The 17,936-nt window shown below is 33.5% G+C and overlaps 1 protein-coding gene across 3 annotated transcripts in view; it reads left to right on the top strand.

Annotated features, from left to right (window-relative positions):
• The window catches only part of LOC126882816 (facilitated trehalose transporter Tret1-like), a 40,706-nt gene that overhangs the window by 8,174 nt on the left and 14,596 nt on the right, over positions 1-17,936 (top strand). The window contains exons 2-3 of one of the 3 annotated variants that reach the window (XM_050647900.1): positions 2,886-3,040; positions 6,594-8,051. The exons of 1 other annotated variant lie outside the window; for it this stretch is intronic. In XM_050647900.1, the coding sequence (XP_050503857.1) occupies positions 2,896-3,040; positions 6,594-7,927 (1,479 nt within the window). In that variant the 5' untranslated portion in view covers positions 2,886-2,895 and the 3' untranslated portion in view covers positions 7,928-8,051. Of the gene's footprint in view, positions 1-2,885; positions 3,041-6,593; positions 8,052-17,936 lie in introns of those variants that run through there. One more of the 3 variants, XM_050647903.1, reaches the window with a different exon arrangement.

The raw sequence follows: 17,936 nt of genomic DNA, 5'->3' as shown, positions 1-17,936 counted from the left end.
GCCGGCCGTTTCATCGCCAGTTAGTCAGTTGATCTTGTATTATGGGAGATGACACGACACGACGTTAAATTCAGTTCAAAACTTATGACAAATAAATAGATAAAAAATATTATTATATTAATTTACTGTTCTATTTCTACTTCCCCTAAATTTGATACTAAACAGTATTAAATTTGTAGTGTTAAATTATATTTTATATTATAAAAGTTTAAAAGTCTATTAAAAGATTAAGTATGGCAACGTGAATGGTCATATCTCGCATTTCCTAGAATTCCTAATTAATACTAAAAATAAATAATAAATGTAACTGTCGAAAATTGGTCGAAAATTAGGAAATATATCAGTTAGCGATTAACTGACTGGCGATGAATCGGCCGGCGATGAACTGGCGGCATCGAAACGGCGGCGATGAACTGGCGGCGATGAAACGTCCTAGACCGGGTTCATCGCCGCCAGTTCATCGCCGCCGTTTCGATGCCGCCAGTTCATCGCCGGCCGATTCATCGCCGGCCGTTTCGATGCCGCCGGTTCATCGCCAGTCAGTTAATCGTTAACTGATATATTTCCAGATTTTCGACCAATTTTCGACAGTTACATTTATTATTTATTTTTAGTATTAATTAGGAATTCTAGGAAATGCGAGATATGACCATTCCCGTTGCCATACTTAATCTTTTAATAGACTTTTAAACTTTTAAATATAAAATATAATTTAACACTACAAATTTAATACTGTTTAGTATCAAATTTAGGGGAAGTAGAAATAGAACAGTAAATTAATATAATAATATTTTTTATCTATTTATTTGTTATAAGTTTTTAACTGAATTTAACGTCGTATCATGTCATCTCCCATAATACAAGATCAACTGACTAACTGGCGATGAAACGGCCGGCGATGAAACGGCCGTAGATGAAATGGACTGGCGATGAACCGGCGGCATCGAAACGGCGGCGATGAACCGGCGGCGATGAAACGTCCCATTCCGCAAAGAATGTACTATGTTACTTTAGGCGTGTTGATGATATAGTTTTAGTAGGAAATAGTAAAAGTGACTTAGAAAAAAAACTGGAAGAGTGAACGCAAGCTTTTAAGGAAAAAGGTTTATGACTGACAAAACAGAGTATTTTAAATGTTCAGATAGTTTCTACAAATAAAATGATCTCTTACGTAGTGTAGTCATTATGAAAAGTAATAGTTTTTACTACCTTGGATCTGTAATACAGAGTAAGGGGGAAATATATGTTAATAAAGTTCCTTTAAAGAGAGGCATTACATAGGCCTTTATGACGGACTTGACTCATAGTTTTATAATTTCCATATATCCAAAAGTTTCTTTGATTCTTGGTCTTTTATTACTGGAATTTCTATTTTTGGAATGGCATCATCTCATGATGAAACTCATGATGCACCCGTGTGCATCACCGTACTGAGCGGACCGTCAAGCATGATGCACATGGGTGCATCACCGTACCGAAGGGGTTAAGAGTCACAATATAAAATTGGACGTAGAAGTCGTTTATAGAAATAGTATGTAGTATTCGCTCCTTTATATGGAGTAGAGCTTAACTGAAGCATCACTGAAGAGACTCAAAGCATTTGAAATGTAGTGAAATAGTCGCATGTTAAGGATTTCCTGAATAGACAAAGTTACCCACGAAAAGTTCTGCACAGAATGGGTAGAGAGCGCGAACTAGTCATGACTATATTTTATTATACACCGACATACCAATATTCTATTTATTTTGTTTTTTGATAAGTCCTGTTCCATTGTCCAGGTAAGGTCTGCAGAACTAACAAGTTTTTATGGCTCTCTACATACACAGTTTTTCGTAATAGGGCTAGTATATAACCCTCTCGTTAGCTTCTTTTAATTATTATTACGAGTATAGGTTCTGTTAGCTAATCTACTGACGTTCGTTTTATTTTTTTTCTTTTATATTCTAATTAGTAAACTGTTTATTATATCTAATTAACCCGGAATCCGACAGGTGGGGTGTAGTACACCCCAACAACACTAAGCGCCTAAAACATAAAGAAATATTGCATGTAGTGGCAGTAGCAGCTAGATATAGTCCGTCCGCTATATCTTTTCCCATGCGGTACGATTCATTTTCAATCAATATAGGGGGAAATAGGTTTAGAGGTTACAAAATTTCGAATTTTTGTGTGGTGTAGTACACCCTAACAATACTGAAGCGCCTAAAACATAAAGAAATATTGCATGTAGTAGCAGTAGCAGCTAGATAGCTTTCTATGGTCTATATTCATCTATGCTATTACACATAGATTTAGTCGTCTATTTTGTTTCAGCAAATATTTTTAGATTGAAAGTGATAACACACCAAGTTTCGGATTTTGTACCTTCTGCAGAATTGTTATTATTTTGTTTTACTCCTATAAATAAGCAAGTATAAATAAGTGAATAATACTTATTATAGGTTTTAACATATTTTTTTTATGAGTTTAAGCTAAAATTAATTACGAACGAGAACAAGCACGCCTTCAGGCCTTATGGGATGAAGCAGACAGTGACAAATGTATTGACAAGAGTGATTCGGAAATAAGTGAAGAAATAGACAATATTAATGTAAACAGTGATTATCCTGACCAGCTTCAAGATGTTGACCTTCCAAATATCACAGAAAACTAAACATAAAGATATTTTTTGAGATTATATAACTCTTTCAATTGCTGGGGTTTGTCACACCCCACCTGTCTTTGTGTGGGACAAAAATTCACCTGTCGGATGCCGGGTTAAAGACTCACTTTGCAGAATGAATCTCCTTGACGCAGCCCTTTAACCTTTTCTAATCGATTTCTTTTTTTGTTGTTTCCAACATTATTTTTCATAAGATTATGTCAAGTATCTTAATTGTTTTAGGATCAATATAATGAATGAAACATTAGCAAATAATCCCAATGTGGCGGACTATGAGCTTTTACAAGTAAAATATGTACCCGTGAGACAAGAACAACTGAAGAATATAAAGGATCAGAAAAAGGATACCCGGTTTCTTTATTTTACCATGATAACTAGTAAATATATTTATTTTATAAATTTGACAATTTTAGTAGAATATACTAGTAAGTAATAAATAGCCTTAGATTTAGATATACGGCCTGCTTCTAAGGGGAAAATTAACTCTTCGCAAATATATACGGCAGGGATCACCAATTAGCGGACCACGGCCGCAACCGGACCGTGAGCTAGTTTTGTGCGGACCGTCAATAAATTCAGAATATACCTAGTGTTTGGCAATTTTGACAATGTTTGGCCATGAAATTGTGTACTATGTTTGGCTCAACTTCTGTGTGCGAAGCCGCTTTATCAAGAATGATCTTTATTAAAAATCGGTAGAGATCTCACTTAATAGATGAATATCTCAACTCCCTAATGAGACTCAGTTGCACTAAACTCACTCCAAACTTCAGACAGGTTGTACATAAAAAACGTCATTTTTCTCTCTGATAATTTAATTTTGTAAAGCTTTGTCCCCTTTATTGTTATACTTATTAATAATTAATTTTGAAATTAAGTAAGCTGTAATGTAAAATTTTCAAGTGCTTTTTTATATTAATTTCCTCTCTACTAAGTAAGTAGGAGTACTTTTCAGATGTTCATTTAGTTAAAATAATTTTCAGATTTAAGTTTGCAAAAAACACCTTGCATTGAAACTAATGTAGAAAAGATAACATGTTAATTAGCATTTTGTACCATGATTATTAATTTTAAATTGCTCAGTTTCTAAGTCTAAAGTCTAAAAATTTCATTAGCATTTAAAATTTAAATTCCTAATTTTTAAAATATTCTCTAACAATTTACAATACTGCTGTTTTCAAAATATACTGATAATAACATTAAAACAATACACAATGAGTTTATATTTTATTTATTGTCACAGGAAAACTTACAGAAAAGTATACAGTAACCAAAAAACAATCAGATATTATTAGTTTTCCTTTCCATATTAGTCCATGTGTGAGGCCACTTTCGTATGAAAAATGTTTCTGACTCGATTTCTTTGCGGATTCCTGTTCAAAAATGTCCCCTTTAAACAAATCGGAAGGGTGCCGGGTGAAACAATTTTTTAAGCAAATTCAAAATTACTTTTTGGCCTCAAAAAACGTATTTTTAGGTTTCTTGCGTAATTATAAACAATGAAGGTCTCTTGTCATATTTCTTAAAAGTTGATAGTTTTCGAGTTATAAGTGATTTAAAATCTGAAAAATGCGAAAATATGCATTTGCGATGCTTGAAAACTCTCAAGTTTTAATAAAATGACAGATATTTTTTACGATGATCGAAAAATACTTTAAAACCTATTTTCGCGGGCAAAAAAAGTTTGGGCAAAAAAAAATGTTTTGAATTAAAAAAGAATATTAAACAATTTCTGCCCAAAAATTTCGTACAGCACCCTTCTGATTTGTTTATAGGGGATATTTTTTAACAAGAATCCACAAAGAAACCAAATCAGAAAAGTCAGACACAGGCAGCAAACATCCGGACCCCGGAAGTGTCATAGGTTTTCGAAACGCACCCTCAAGGAAACTAATTGGTGACCCCTGACCTACGGTATCAAAAGTATTGAGATCTGGTGGGACGATATCCATGTTGTCGAGTCCTCGGTGACTTGGTACATCGGAGTATCTCACAAAATTTTTCGTTCGCATCTGGTCTAGAGTAGCACAGCTTTCTGCTTTGCCTTACATAGACTTACTTAGTTTACTTAGACTTAGACCCAGCTGTTGTATGTTGTTGGAGATTTTTCTGAGTACATATGTAACACCAGCGTCTCCTTATTTGTATTTCTTGATTTCTCTACATAGGTATCGCCACATCTATTAGTGTTTTTTGCCTAATAAATCTATTAACTAGTATGAGATCCCACGTATTATGTCTCAATCTAACAGCTACATCTCCTAGATGTTCTAATTTTTTAGTTTTGATGGTTATGAGAATTTAACACCCTTTCCCCATTCTACGCAGGACTTCCACATTAGTAATTCAGTTAGTGTCCACGCTTCCATTCCGTAGAGCAGAACTGTGAATATGTAGCATTTTAACAGACGGTATTTTCAACCTATCAATAGAATAGAAATATGCTTTATTGTCACTGAAAATTATACAATTTTATGGACAAAGCTTAACATAGAGTCACGAAAAAGATATACATAACAATAACAAATACAATTTTATAAAATTAGATAAATCGTCAATAAAAAAAAATATAAACAAGGTAAAAAAGTAAAGTAAAAAAACAAAAACCAATATATTGCAAAATTATTATAAATTGCAAAATTGAACATACAACATAATATAATAAAACGCAAACAAAGGAACTAATAAGTTTAAGCTGCTGTATGTGACACCCAAATATAGATAAATACACTTTAGTTACTTGTACATTACTGTGATTTCTTAGTTAGTCATTAAGAAACTCTTCTACTGAATAATATGGTCTTTTAGATAAATGAGCTTTTGTCATTTTACGGAACTTGAGAAAGGATGTTGCAGATTTGAGTTGTAAAGGGAGATGGTTGTATAGTTTGTTTGCGGAATATAGTATAGATTTCTTTACTACCTCAGAAGACGGGATCGGTAAATAGACATCAAAAGTTGAATTTCTGGTGGAGTAGTCATGATGAGGCCTTGCTATCTAAGTATATATTTCTCAAATGTTGAAAATGAGTCTCATTCTAACGAATGCTGCTTTTGCTTTTATTATTCGCTGTTTAATTTAAATAAATAATATGTTTATATAGGATTAGCCACAGTGGTGATTGAATTTCAAATTGTACTTTTTTTTTTATTTAGCTAATGCCTCGACAACTAATGGCCATTGGCATGGTAGGTACGGTGATTTTTTGCAGTTAGGTACCTAGTGTCATGTGTAGTATGTGTGTGTTGAGTAAGTGCCTTGTTACTTGGCAAAGTCGACGTCATTCTCGACGAATGTCTGCGGTCCGTCCGGTAAGTACCGATCCCACAAGGACAGAAACGATTTTCATTTATTAATTTATAATAAACGAAATATTCCTGACCCTGGTGAGATTCGAACTCACGACGATTCGGACCTTTCCATCCAAAGGTAGGCACTCTTATCACTGAGCCACAGAGGGGGTGAAATTGTACTTTTAACTACCATTATATGACGATTCGATTTCCAGTCCGGAAATAATTTTAAAAACAGATTATTAAGAAAATTTTGTTGAACTAGAGTATACGAGTATATCCGCCAAGATCTTAAGGGGTGGTCAACGTCCTCAACACATTAGCTATGGCTATCTGGCTATGTTTAATACTCCTTGGCGTTCATTCCAGAATCTTTCTTGTCAATCTCCCATCCCGCATTCGTAATATATGTCCAGTGCAGCTACAAGTCTTATAATGCGTTCGAAGACATCATTCATATTTAACAATCTACATATCTTTTCATTTCTTACCCTGTCTATTAGTGTTAGCCAAGTATTGAGTGCTCAATTTTTCTTTGGGATATTTATAACCAGATGGATTATTTATTTATAATTTAATTATTTTTATTATTTAAGTATGAATATAATTTTAGCATAATTTTTTTTTTATTTTCAGGTGTTTTAACATGGCTTTCCGGAGGCTCATCAATGGTTTGGCCCTCCCCTGCTATAGTAAAACTAAAATTAAATAACAGAGCCGAAAATCCCCTGGGCAGACCTATTACCACCCTCGAAATATCGTTGTTGCTTGGAACACAGAGCGCAGTCTCATTACTTGGTTCTGCTTTGTTACCAAAATTGTCTGATATATTGGGAAGAAAGCGCTGTATACACCTAATGGGATCAGCAATGTTCCTTAGTATGTTAGCATTGGCATTTGGTAACAATATATATCAATTTATCATTTTTTTTACACTCACTTTAACCTTTTTCGCTGGGATTATGGGTGTCTTACCAATGTACCTGACTGAAATATGCGAAGATCATAATAGGGCTAAATTTGGTTGTCTAATGGCCGTTTGTCTACCTTTAGGTCAACTGTACACATTTCTAATTGGACCTTTATTAAGTATTCAGTGGTACACCCTTCTATTAGCAGTACCTTTATTACCCTTTGTGGTGCTGTTCCCTCTTGTACCTGAGAGTCCATTGTTTTTACTAAAACACGAGAAGGAAAAGGAATGCATGTTTGCTATAAGAAAACTAAGAAGCAACAAAACTGATGAAGAGTTAAAAAATGATTTTCTTAGCATCAGTTTAGGTTTAGAAACAAACGTACAACATGGAAACAAATTTATTAAGCTATTCAATACCAAGGAGGGCAGATATGGTTTATTATTGGCTATAATCCCAATGTTTACACAGTTTTTATCAGGAATGCCAGTCATACTACCCCTCTTAGCTCCTATTTTTAATGAGTCTGGATCGAATATGTCAGGAAATGCCATAGCAATATGTGTAGGAGTAACAAAACTAACGTGCTACCTTTTAACCTTATTAGTAGTTGAAAAAGTTGGAAGAAAACCGTTATTGTTGTTATCTTCTATGGGTACGGGTTTTTCCATTTTTATTCTGGGAACATTTTTTTATCTGAAACATATAGATTACTATTTAATTAACCAGATACACTGGATACCTCTTGTAAGCATATTGTCATTCATTATTTTTTATTCACTAGGACTAGGTTCAATATCTTTAGCAATGATCAGTGTCATGTTCACTGTAGAGCTCAGATCTACCGCTATGTCTTTCATAATCACAACCACGTACTCTTTGGTGGCTTTCTACATGGCCCTGTATCCTTTGGTATCTGAAGCTATTGGAATCCATTGGTGCATGTGGCTATTTGCAACAACCACCTTTATTGGCTGTTTTCTAATGTACATGTTTTTACCAGAGACTAAAGGAAAGAGTATCGAAGAAATACAAGATATTTTAAAACATATGTAACAGTACATTATTGTTACTATTAGACAATTTTTATTTATTATTTATATATTTTTGTGTTATGCAAAATATTTTTATTGATATAATATACCCCTATACAATTCATTATATGAATAAAATAAATAAAGTAATTACAAACGTTGTTTTTAATTTGGAAAAAATTTACATACAACTGGAAAATTTTCTGTTCATCATCCAATCATATGCGTCCAAAATTGAGACATAGGCCTCTCCTAATTACTCTTAGTTCTGTTAATTTCCATTAGTCCGTTCTTTAACGGTAAAATATTGCAAAACCTCTAAATTTTAAAGAACCGCTTGGATTGACATGAAATTTGGCATACCCATAGATAATAAGTCGAAGAAAAAAGTTATATTATGCCGATATGAGCTTTTGCCCTGGGGGTGGTTTTCACCCCCTTTTGGGAGTAAAAAAATATTCGTCCAAAGAAAGTCAGGAAATGGATAGACTGGCTAATTTTAAGTAACTTTTGTTCTATAGAGTTTTTTCGCTAAGTCAATACTTTTCGAGTTATTTGGCAGTGAATATGTTCATTTTTTCAACAACATAACCACGCTTTTAGAAGGTTTTTCGCAAATAACTCAAATAGTAAGAATTTTGTCGAAAAAACATTCTTAGCAAAAATGTAGCCTGCAAAAAATTAAAAAAAATGGTGTATATCTCTCGTCTCTGCACCTAGTAGAAGTAGAGTTATAGCTAATGAAAAATAGGTTCATATTCGTCAAATTCCAAATGGAATACTTTAACGTGAAATAACCAAAAATGAAGCACATTTTGGGGAAAACTCATTAAAAGTTATTTAAAGTGTTTAAAAAAAGCTTCATTTTTGTTTTATAAAAAAAATTCTAGCATCAAAATTAAACAAGTTACGCTCAAAATAAAGTTAGTCCTTTTGGTTTTGGTAAAAAAATCGAGAAAATCACCCCCTAATTAGTATCTTAAATGAACTTAATCGTTACGACTTCACAAGTTTCTTGACTCGTGTATATATTGTTTATATGATCTGTAAGTTTTGTCGGTTCAAAGTCCTTATTATTGAAAGGGCTGTAGTTAAAAGGGGTTGAACGAGTCACTTATCACGAATGTATGCAAATTTAGAAACACCAAATCTTAATAAATTTTCGTCTAACAGAAAAACAAAAAAATATATGATATTCAGAAAAGCAAATCTGACTTTTTTTGTTTTTCAAGATTTTTGGTACCTCTAACAATTTTTAAGTTATTTTGAAAAAAACATATTTTTCAAAATTTAAATTTTTAAAAATTTTATTTTGAAACCAAATTTTTTCAAAAATAAGCACTTTGAATCTATGAAACTTACAAATTATATAAGCACAACATAAGTAAAATAATTTGTGGAGCGGTAATGATTCATTTTATTTAAGTTGCTAATTAGGGGGTGGTCTTCCCGATTTTTTTTGCAAAAACAAAAGGGACCAACTTTATTTTCAGCGTAACCTTCTTAAATTTAATGCTAGAAAGTTTTTGTAAAAACAGAAATAAAGCTTTTTTTAAACACTTTAAAAAAGTTATAATGAGTTTTCCCCAAAAAGTGCTTACTTTTTTGGATATTTTACGTCGAAATATTCTATTTGAAATTTGGTAAATATGAATCAATTTTTCATCGGCTATAACTCTGGTTCTACGAGATCCAGAGACCTAACGAGTACACCATTTTTTTTACTTTTTTATACGCTATATTTTTGCTAGCAACGTTTTTTTTTCGGCAAAATACTTACTTTTTGAGTTATTTACAAAAAACCGTCTAAAAATGTGGTTATTTTATTGAAAAATGAACATATTCACTCGCAAATAACTCTAAAAGTGTTCACTTGGCTAAAAACCTCTGTAGAACAAAAGTTACTTAAAATTAGTCAGTTTATCCATTTCCCGACTTATTTTTGACATATATTTTTTCACCCCTAAGAGGGGTTGAAAGTCACCCCCAAGGAAAAAGCACACATCGGCACAATATCACTTTTTTTCTTTGACATGTAAGCTATACGTATGCCAAATTTCATGTCAATCCAAGCGGTTCTGTAAAATTTAGAGCAAAAACCGTGAAAGAATGGACTACATTACATCGAATGCTTTGTGCAAGTCTAATACAGCCAGGACCAATGGTCGGTTGTATTGGGTGGATATTTCTAAAATTCCTTTTATACAGTGGAGGTGGTGATTAGTGCGAAAGGTTTTTCTAAAACCTGCCTGTTCCCTAGGTTAGTCAAAATCTAATTTTGTTTCCAGTTTTTTTGTCTGATGATTTGACATGCTTACGGCCGGTTTCACAAAGTCAAGTTAACTTGTGGTTAAGAGATAACCAGAGGTTAACCCGAAATATGTTTCACAATATCAGGTCAACGGCGAAGTTATGGTTAACCGACAGAATTTTTAACCAGAGCTTGGAGTGATTGTTAAGCTCTTAACCAGAGGTTATCCTAACTTAATTTCGTTTGATTGACAGGGCAGAATGTAGACTGATACACGTAAATTATTAATTACAGATATATTAATTTATAATATGACGTACTTCAATGCGTTTAGCATTTCAGCTGCCAATAATTTTTCGATATTTAAATGATTTGTTTCCTTGGGTAATTATTAATACACATGTATTAATCATGTGCATATCATGCACATCTGAATCATCTTGCGACAGGCAAGAGACAGTATATTATGTTTTTATATTAACAGTTTAATTTTAACGATATTGGCGAAAAAACTTAAAACAAATAATATTCTTAAGCAAAACTTAAAAATGTATAATGTACATGTAATACTCAGATATTAGATAATAATAATAATATAAAAATACATCAAAAAAAGTTCTGCGTACTAATTTATATGGTCCAAAATCTAAGGTTAAACCATCCTATATCAAATTTTATTAATCCCATAGGAGATAGTTAAAATATATGAATTTTTCAGACAAGGTAGCAAAAATCAACATCAAAAATATGATTATGCAAATGAAACCACAAGTCTCGCAGTGAATATCCTAACCACACATATACACACATTTATTTTTCCTTAATTTGCAAAATAAACTCCACAACTCAATATAAAATCCCTAAAAAATATATACAACAAATAGTCCTAAAGAAATATAAAAATTTATTGAATTTATCCTAATAAAAATTAATCAAAACTCATCTGACTGATCAGCTGATCTGATAATTCTCCATAAAAATGTTATTTCTGGTAATCATTGTCCATAATTTCCTACCAACATAAGAAAAATAAAACAAAACTTACGGTCAACTAAGCATAATTGAATCTGTAGTTGTGAAACAGCATCTGTCAGTTAGACTGTGGGCAAAGGTTAGTTGACCGCTAGGGTTAACCCCAGATTGTGAAACTGGCAGTTATGGGTTGATCATGTTATTTTTCTCTATATTCAGCCCCATTCTGTAACGTTTAACAAATCGAATAGAAAATGACCAAGTCGAATCGTAATTACCCGAAATCGGAATGTTTGATATCTATCGCATCATTTTCTTGTTTGGATTGGTATTCCGTAACTCACATCGTAAGCAAGTTAAATCGAAATAGGCAATTTCTATTTCACGCGGTCAAGCGGGGGTGGCAACCCCGCATTGTCAAGCGAAATTAGTGTTCTGTGACCCGTTTGTTGCTGGTTCTAAATTTTAAATACGACACCGTTGCCATCTCTTCAATTTTTCATATTATCACATTACATACAGTTGCTTTTTCAGAAATAGTTTTGAAATAACAAAAAGAAAAAGTTTTGAAAAGTAAACAATAAAATGTTAGTGTAAATATTGGACAAAAAACCTCAAAAGATAATAAATGGTTTTAAATGAAAGTTAATTAAAATTGTTCTAACAAAGAAGATAAACTGATAAATAAAAAAGATAAATGAAGATAAGTTGTATAATGTAAGATATTACTAATCTATACAATCGTAAGATTTGATTCCAGCTAAAATAACTGATAAAAAACTTTTTCCAAAAACGGCGTCTTTTCTATAATTAGGTTCTTTCCTATAAGCGTTAATTAATACAAATACAAGTAAACTGGTTTAATATATCTATCAATCAACGCTATAGGTCTATCTTTATATTTTAAACGTTCTTGTACAATCTATTCTTGTACATTATGCCATTGATTGAAACTGTACAAGAAATTAACAAAAAAGTGCTTGGCAACACTGTGACTGGAAAATATTCAGCATTCAGAATCTGAATTTCGGATGACAAATCAATTTTAAGGTTAGGTTTGATGCATACTCGTACATGTCTAAATTAAATATACAATTCCCTAAGTAAATACCACCACAGACTACACATTAAGCAGATACAAAAGGTAAAAATACTATAAATAATGATAAATAGGTAGTAATAAATTATTTTTAGTAGATATAAAATATAAACGTCAAAACAAAATACAATGCCCTTGCGTCAAACACAATTCCCATTATCAAAATCTAATTTCGACAGGGTAAATGGTGTCGAAGTCATTTCTATTTACTATTCCGATTGTAGAGATTCCGAGGGAGTTATGGAATACCGATTTTGACTATTTCTATTCGACTTGGGCACTTCTAATTGATTTTTCTGACTTCTATGATCGAAATGAGTTACAGAAAAGGCATGATTATTGTATCGAGCGGAGGCGTGGACGCTTACAGACTCCACTATTAAAAAACTTGAAGCATTTGAGATGTAGCTTTATAGAAGTATGCTGTGCATATCATGGACAGCAAGGATCACGAACAAAGAAATTCTAGGAAGAATGAAGAAGGAACCAGAGATTGTGTTTACCATCAAACGCATAAAATTGCAATATCTGGGACACCTTATGAGAAATCAGCACAGTTATTCCCTGCTGCAGTCTATATTGGAAAGTAAAGTCAAAGGTAAGCGCGGACCCGGTCGAAGGAGAATATCATGGCTGTGGAATTTGAGAACGTGGTTTAAGAAAATCTCAACGGAACTATTTCGAGCTGCAGCGAGCAAGGTTATGTTTACCAATATGGTCTTCAACATCCGAAACGGATAGGAACAAGAAGAAAAAGAAGAATGGGTTGATATTTCTTGAAGTCTCTTATATCGCCCTTTTTCTGTACTAAAATAAGTCTGGATAAGTGCATTGTGTCATCTTATGTGTTTCACGAAATTATCTTCTTTTGGAGTTTTATTTCTGTTCATTTTATTCAGTGCGTTCCTTATTTTGTCTGTTTTTATATCAGGTATCAATTCCGAACCTATGTAGACTAATCTTTTTTCGTGTTTTCTTGCTTTCCTGTTAGCAGCTCAACATGGTTTTGTTGACTTCTCTTTAATTTTATGTAGAAATTTTCTACTACTCTTAGCAATGTATCGCTGCTGGTGATGATATTTTCATATTTATTTATCCTAGAAAGTCGGAGGGACCAATTTGGCCCCTGTTGCGATTTAAAGTTATTGTAGTTTTTTTATTTGAGGCAATAATAATTTCATATTTTATGACTTTTAATATTTCGATACAAAGCCTTATTTAACACAAAAAATATTGTTTACTAAAGGACACCGCACACATGTTATGGAAAATCAGTGGCGGATCGTCCTTAGGGGCCAGAGGGGCCGGGTCCCACCAGAAAATATGTAATATTTGTAGATTGTTAGTTACGATTCTTTAATATATTATTTTATATAAATATGCCTTAAATAATTTATTTGCTCATGTCTATCGTTCTGTCCTAGTGATATAAAAATAATATATTGCACAATCACGCACCGTACTATTAAATTATTGTCACCATGCACTTCACTGACCGCATGGAATCGTCCGATGGGCCAGGATTCTCCTGGCCCTTGGTTCAATGATATTTCTTTGACTAGTGACTAGTCGATGCAGTCACGTAGCTACGGCTGTATTGTATTGCATGTTTTTCCGCTGTCGTCAAGAATCCTAGCCCGGCCGTGTGGCTGTTCTCAGAGGCCCGTTTTCTGTGGCCCATCTGTGATCTGTGTATTACTTAATACGCTGTTTCGGTGTGGGTGTGATACTGTGATACGTTAATTTAAAATGAATAAAGTAGACTATTTATTACAAAGTCCTTTTCATGCGTTAAGGATAGAGGAAAAAAATGAAATTAAACGATTAGGTGCGTATCAACCAAATGACTTTACATTTACACAACTAGATGGTTTGAAAGAGAACATTCTGTAATACGTGGTTTGGTAAAAAATCGTGGTTGACAATGGGTCAAGAAAAACAAAGTTTATTCTGTTTTTATTGTTTATTGTTTCGCGGTGAAGGATTGTGGACAACTGTAGGTTGCAAAGATCTCAAACATTTAAGTGAGAGAATTAAAAAACATGAAGAAAGTGAACTTCATTTAGAAAATGCGTGTAAATTCAAACTATTTGGTACTGTCAACATTGCTTCAGCGATAGACTCTGCTCATAAAATTTCAGTTCAGAAACACAATGAACAGGTCACAAAGAATAGGCACATACTAAATAGAGTTATCGATTGTTTAAAGTATTGCGGCGGTCATGAACTAGCATTGAGAGGACACAATGAAGCACAGGAATCAGCAAATCGTGGAAATTTTTTAGATTTATTATCCTTGCTTAGTAATCTCGATAGTGTATTGGAAGAACATTTAAGTAGTACATCAGTTTTTAAATATACCTCACACATTATACAAAATGAACTGTTAGATTGCATGTATAAAGCTTATTATGAAGAATTAATAAAATATATTAATTCTGCCAGTTTTGTAGCTTTAGAAGCTGATGAAACAACTGACATATCCTGCAAAAGCCAGTTTGTTATCATTTTGCGATATATTAAGGGTGATAAACCTGTTGAACGGTTTTTATCCTTTGAAGGTGTGCAAGATCGAACAGCTTACGGCCTCAGTGAGGTTCTAAAAAAATGCCTAGAACCTTTCAATATTGGAAAGAAACTCATGGCTCAAGCATACGATGGCGCCGCAGTAATGAGTGGCAATAGGGGGGGTGTTCAGATCCTGATGCAATAGCTATTTGTATAACAAGGGAGGAAAGTGCTACTTTTCCTCCCGAGAATGAAGTTTACTGCCCGACGCGTAGCGGAGGGCAGTAATCATTCAAGGGAGGAACAGGCACTTTACTCCCATGTTATACATATGGTTTTTCCAACTTCCTCAAATAATAAGTCATTTTTTTATTTTTACTTAATATATTTATGTAACTAACCAACAAAATTTATTAGAACTAAAACCAACGTAGGTACATTATAACTGTCAACTGTCAAATATAAGTCAAATTATTAATGTAAACATTGTTAAATCAGAATAACAATTTACTGTTTTTTACCATTCTGCAAAATACAGAGTGTTTTTAAATAAACGTTAAAATCTATAGATACTTACGTAATAGAAAATAGATATTATACAGGGCGTCAATAAGTTTTATTTCATGAATGAAATACCATGACGTCACTTTTACTTTTCCTCCCTTGAGAGGAAAAATATTTTCCTCCCTAGGGAGGAAAAGTACAACTTTGCTCCCTACAATCAGGTCCGGAAAAGTATACTTTCGGTAGAGGTAGGTGGAAAAATTATTTTCCATATGCAAAGTATGTACACTGTTACGCTCATCAACTAAATTTAGTAATAAAAAGTGCTTGTAGCAAGAACATAAAATCAGTAAAGTTATTTTTCGCTAATATTGCCGGGTTCACTACTTTATTTTTCTACTTCGCCTAAACGCAGTGATCTGTTGCGGTCAGTCTCTAATAATCGCATTCCTACTAGATCTACAACGAGATGGAACTTTCAGTCGCGTGTCGTGAACACTGTTTATGAAAATAAATCTGCATTATTGGAATGTTTTGAAAAGATCGAGGATGAAAATGATTGGGATTCTATTACAACGAGAGAAGCCTATGGTTGAAAAAATTTGCTTCTCAATCCACAATTTCTGATTTTTTTTTATTTCTTCTATGAGCTCATGAAACATGTTGATATTTTATATCAAACAATTCAGATGCGAAATGCCAATACAATTACAATAGCTAATGCATTCCACAACTTTGAAACAACTGTATCCAAAATACGGCAGAATATAGGAATGGATCAAGTTGAACCGTTAACAAAACGACATAAAGCTGAAGTAAACCTCACCGCCGATGCCAAAGAAGTATGTGATATTGTGGTTAATCAACTTACAACGATTTCAACAATCAGAAATATTTGCCACTTTTAAAATTATCGACCCAAAAAGATTTAAAAATTTACATGAATAGATGCGTTCTGAAATTTTAATAATTTGATACCATTGCGCCAACTCTGAATTTTGCTTAATTAGTGCGTTAATTGTAATTAAAGTTTATCAAAATCGCATTTTGAATTCCATGAAACTGGCATTCATAAATAATATTAGTCTAGAGGTTATTGAATACAGTCTATTCACCACTAGCTTAAACCGATGAGAGGCGGTACAACCAACCAAATTATACCTACTTTATTATCAATAATAATAGGGAAAGATAAGAGTAAGCCTCTGCCTTAATCCCTCGAGATAGTTTTATGGAGTAAGCGAATCAGAAGATCTTTTTTCCCTCTTTGACACACGTACATTCCTATTTGATGTTAGATTTATTTTTATAAATTTACGCTCTTGTTAATCAAAATACAGAGTTGGCGCACTGGTATCAAATTATTGAAATATCAGGACGCAATTATCTATCTATCTAATCAGCCCTAAACATCTATCCTTGGATATAGGCCTCCTCTTCCTTCTTCCATGCCTCTCTATCTTGGGCAATTTGCATCCAATTTGACCCAGTGTGTTTCTTCAGGTCATCCGACCATCGCATCTGTGGCCTTCCCCTTTTTCGTTTGTGGTTCCACGGTTTCCAATGTATAATCATCTTAGTCCATCTTTCATCCTTCTGCCGTAGGGTGTGTCCGGCGAACTTCCATTTAAGCTTTGATACTTGGGTAGAGTAGGTCTCCAGGACCAGGGGATATCCCAGCTGAACTAATAAAATGTGGATCACAAAAATTGTTTGAAACCGTCACTTGGTGCATAAATCAATTTATAAATGGTTCTCCCGTACCCGACGAGTGGAAAATTGCTTATATTTCGTCGATCCATAAGAAAGGAGATAAGCTTAAATGTGAAAACTATAGAGGGATATCAGTGACTAGTACATTCAGCCGTTTGTATGGACGAATAATTAGAGACCGCATTGAGAAGGAGTACAAAGACCAAGAGGAAGAAGAACAATCCGGTTTTCGAACAGGAAGAAGCTGTACTGATAATATCTTCTGCCACAAACCACTAATAGAAAAAAAATTAAGCACAAATCAAGAAACCCACCTCATGTTTATTGACTTGCAGAAGGCGTACGATACAGCTCCTGTAAACAAACTCTGGAACGTGTTACGACAGACGAATATTAGTGTCACCTTAATAAAAGCCTTAAGAAATTTGTATGAAGGGTCAACATCACAAATAAAAACTGGAAACAGATTATCGCAAAGCTTCCTGGTTAATAAAGGTCTACGTCAGGGGTGTTGTGTATCACCGACCTTATTTAAAATATATGTTGCAAAAGCATTGAAAGAGTGGAAACGAAAATGCAGAGGCATGGGCGTAGACCTTGGAGAGATTTGCTTATATACATTGCAGTTTGCTGATGACCAGGTTGTTATAGCAAACGATAAAGATGATTTAGAGTACATGGCAAGGAAATTACAAGAAGAATATAGAAAGTGGGGACTAGAAATTAATACAGAAAAAACAAAACACCTGCCAATAGGTACCGAACTATCGAACATCACATTAGAAAATAATGAAATCATCATGCCCTGCGACCATTACACATATCTAGGAATCGTTTTTTGACACAACGGGGAAAGATGATGAAGAAATAAAGAGAAGAATAACACAATCCAGAAAAACAATAGGTTGTCTAAACAGCGTACTGTGGAATCATGAAATAGGAAAAAGAAGAAAACACAATATCTACGAATCTCTTATTAAAAGC

This window comes from Diabrotica virgifera, chromosome 3 (assembly GCF_917563875.1).
Source record: "Diabrotica virgifera virgifera chromosome 3, PGI_DIABVI_V3a".
NCBI lineage: Eukaryota > Metazoa > Arthropoda > Insecta > Coleoptera > Chrysomelidae > Diabrotica > Diabrotica virgifera.
Note: the sequence above shows the minus strand (reverse complement) of the source record. Positions and strands in the feature narration are given on the sequence as shown.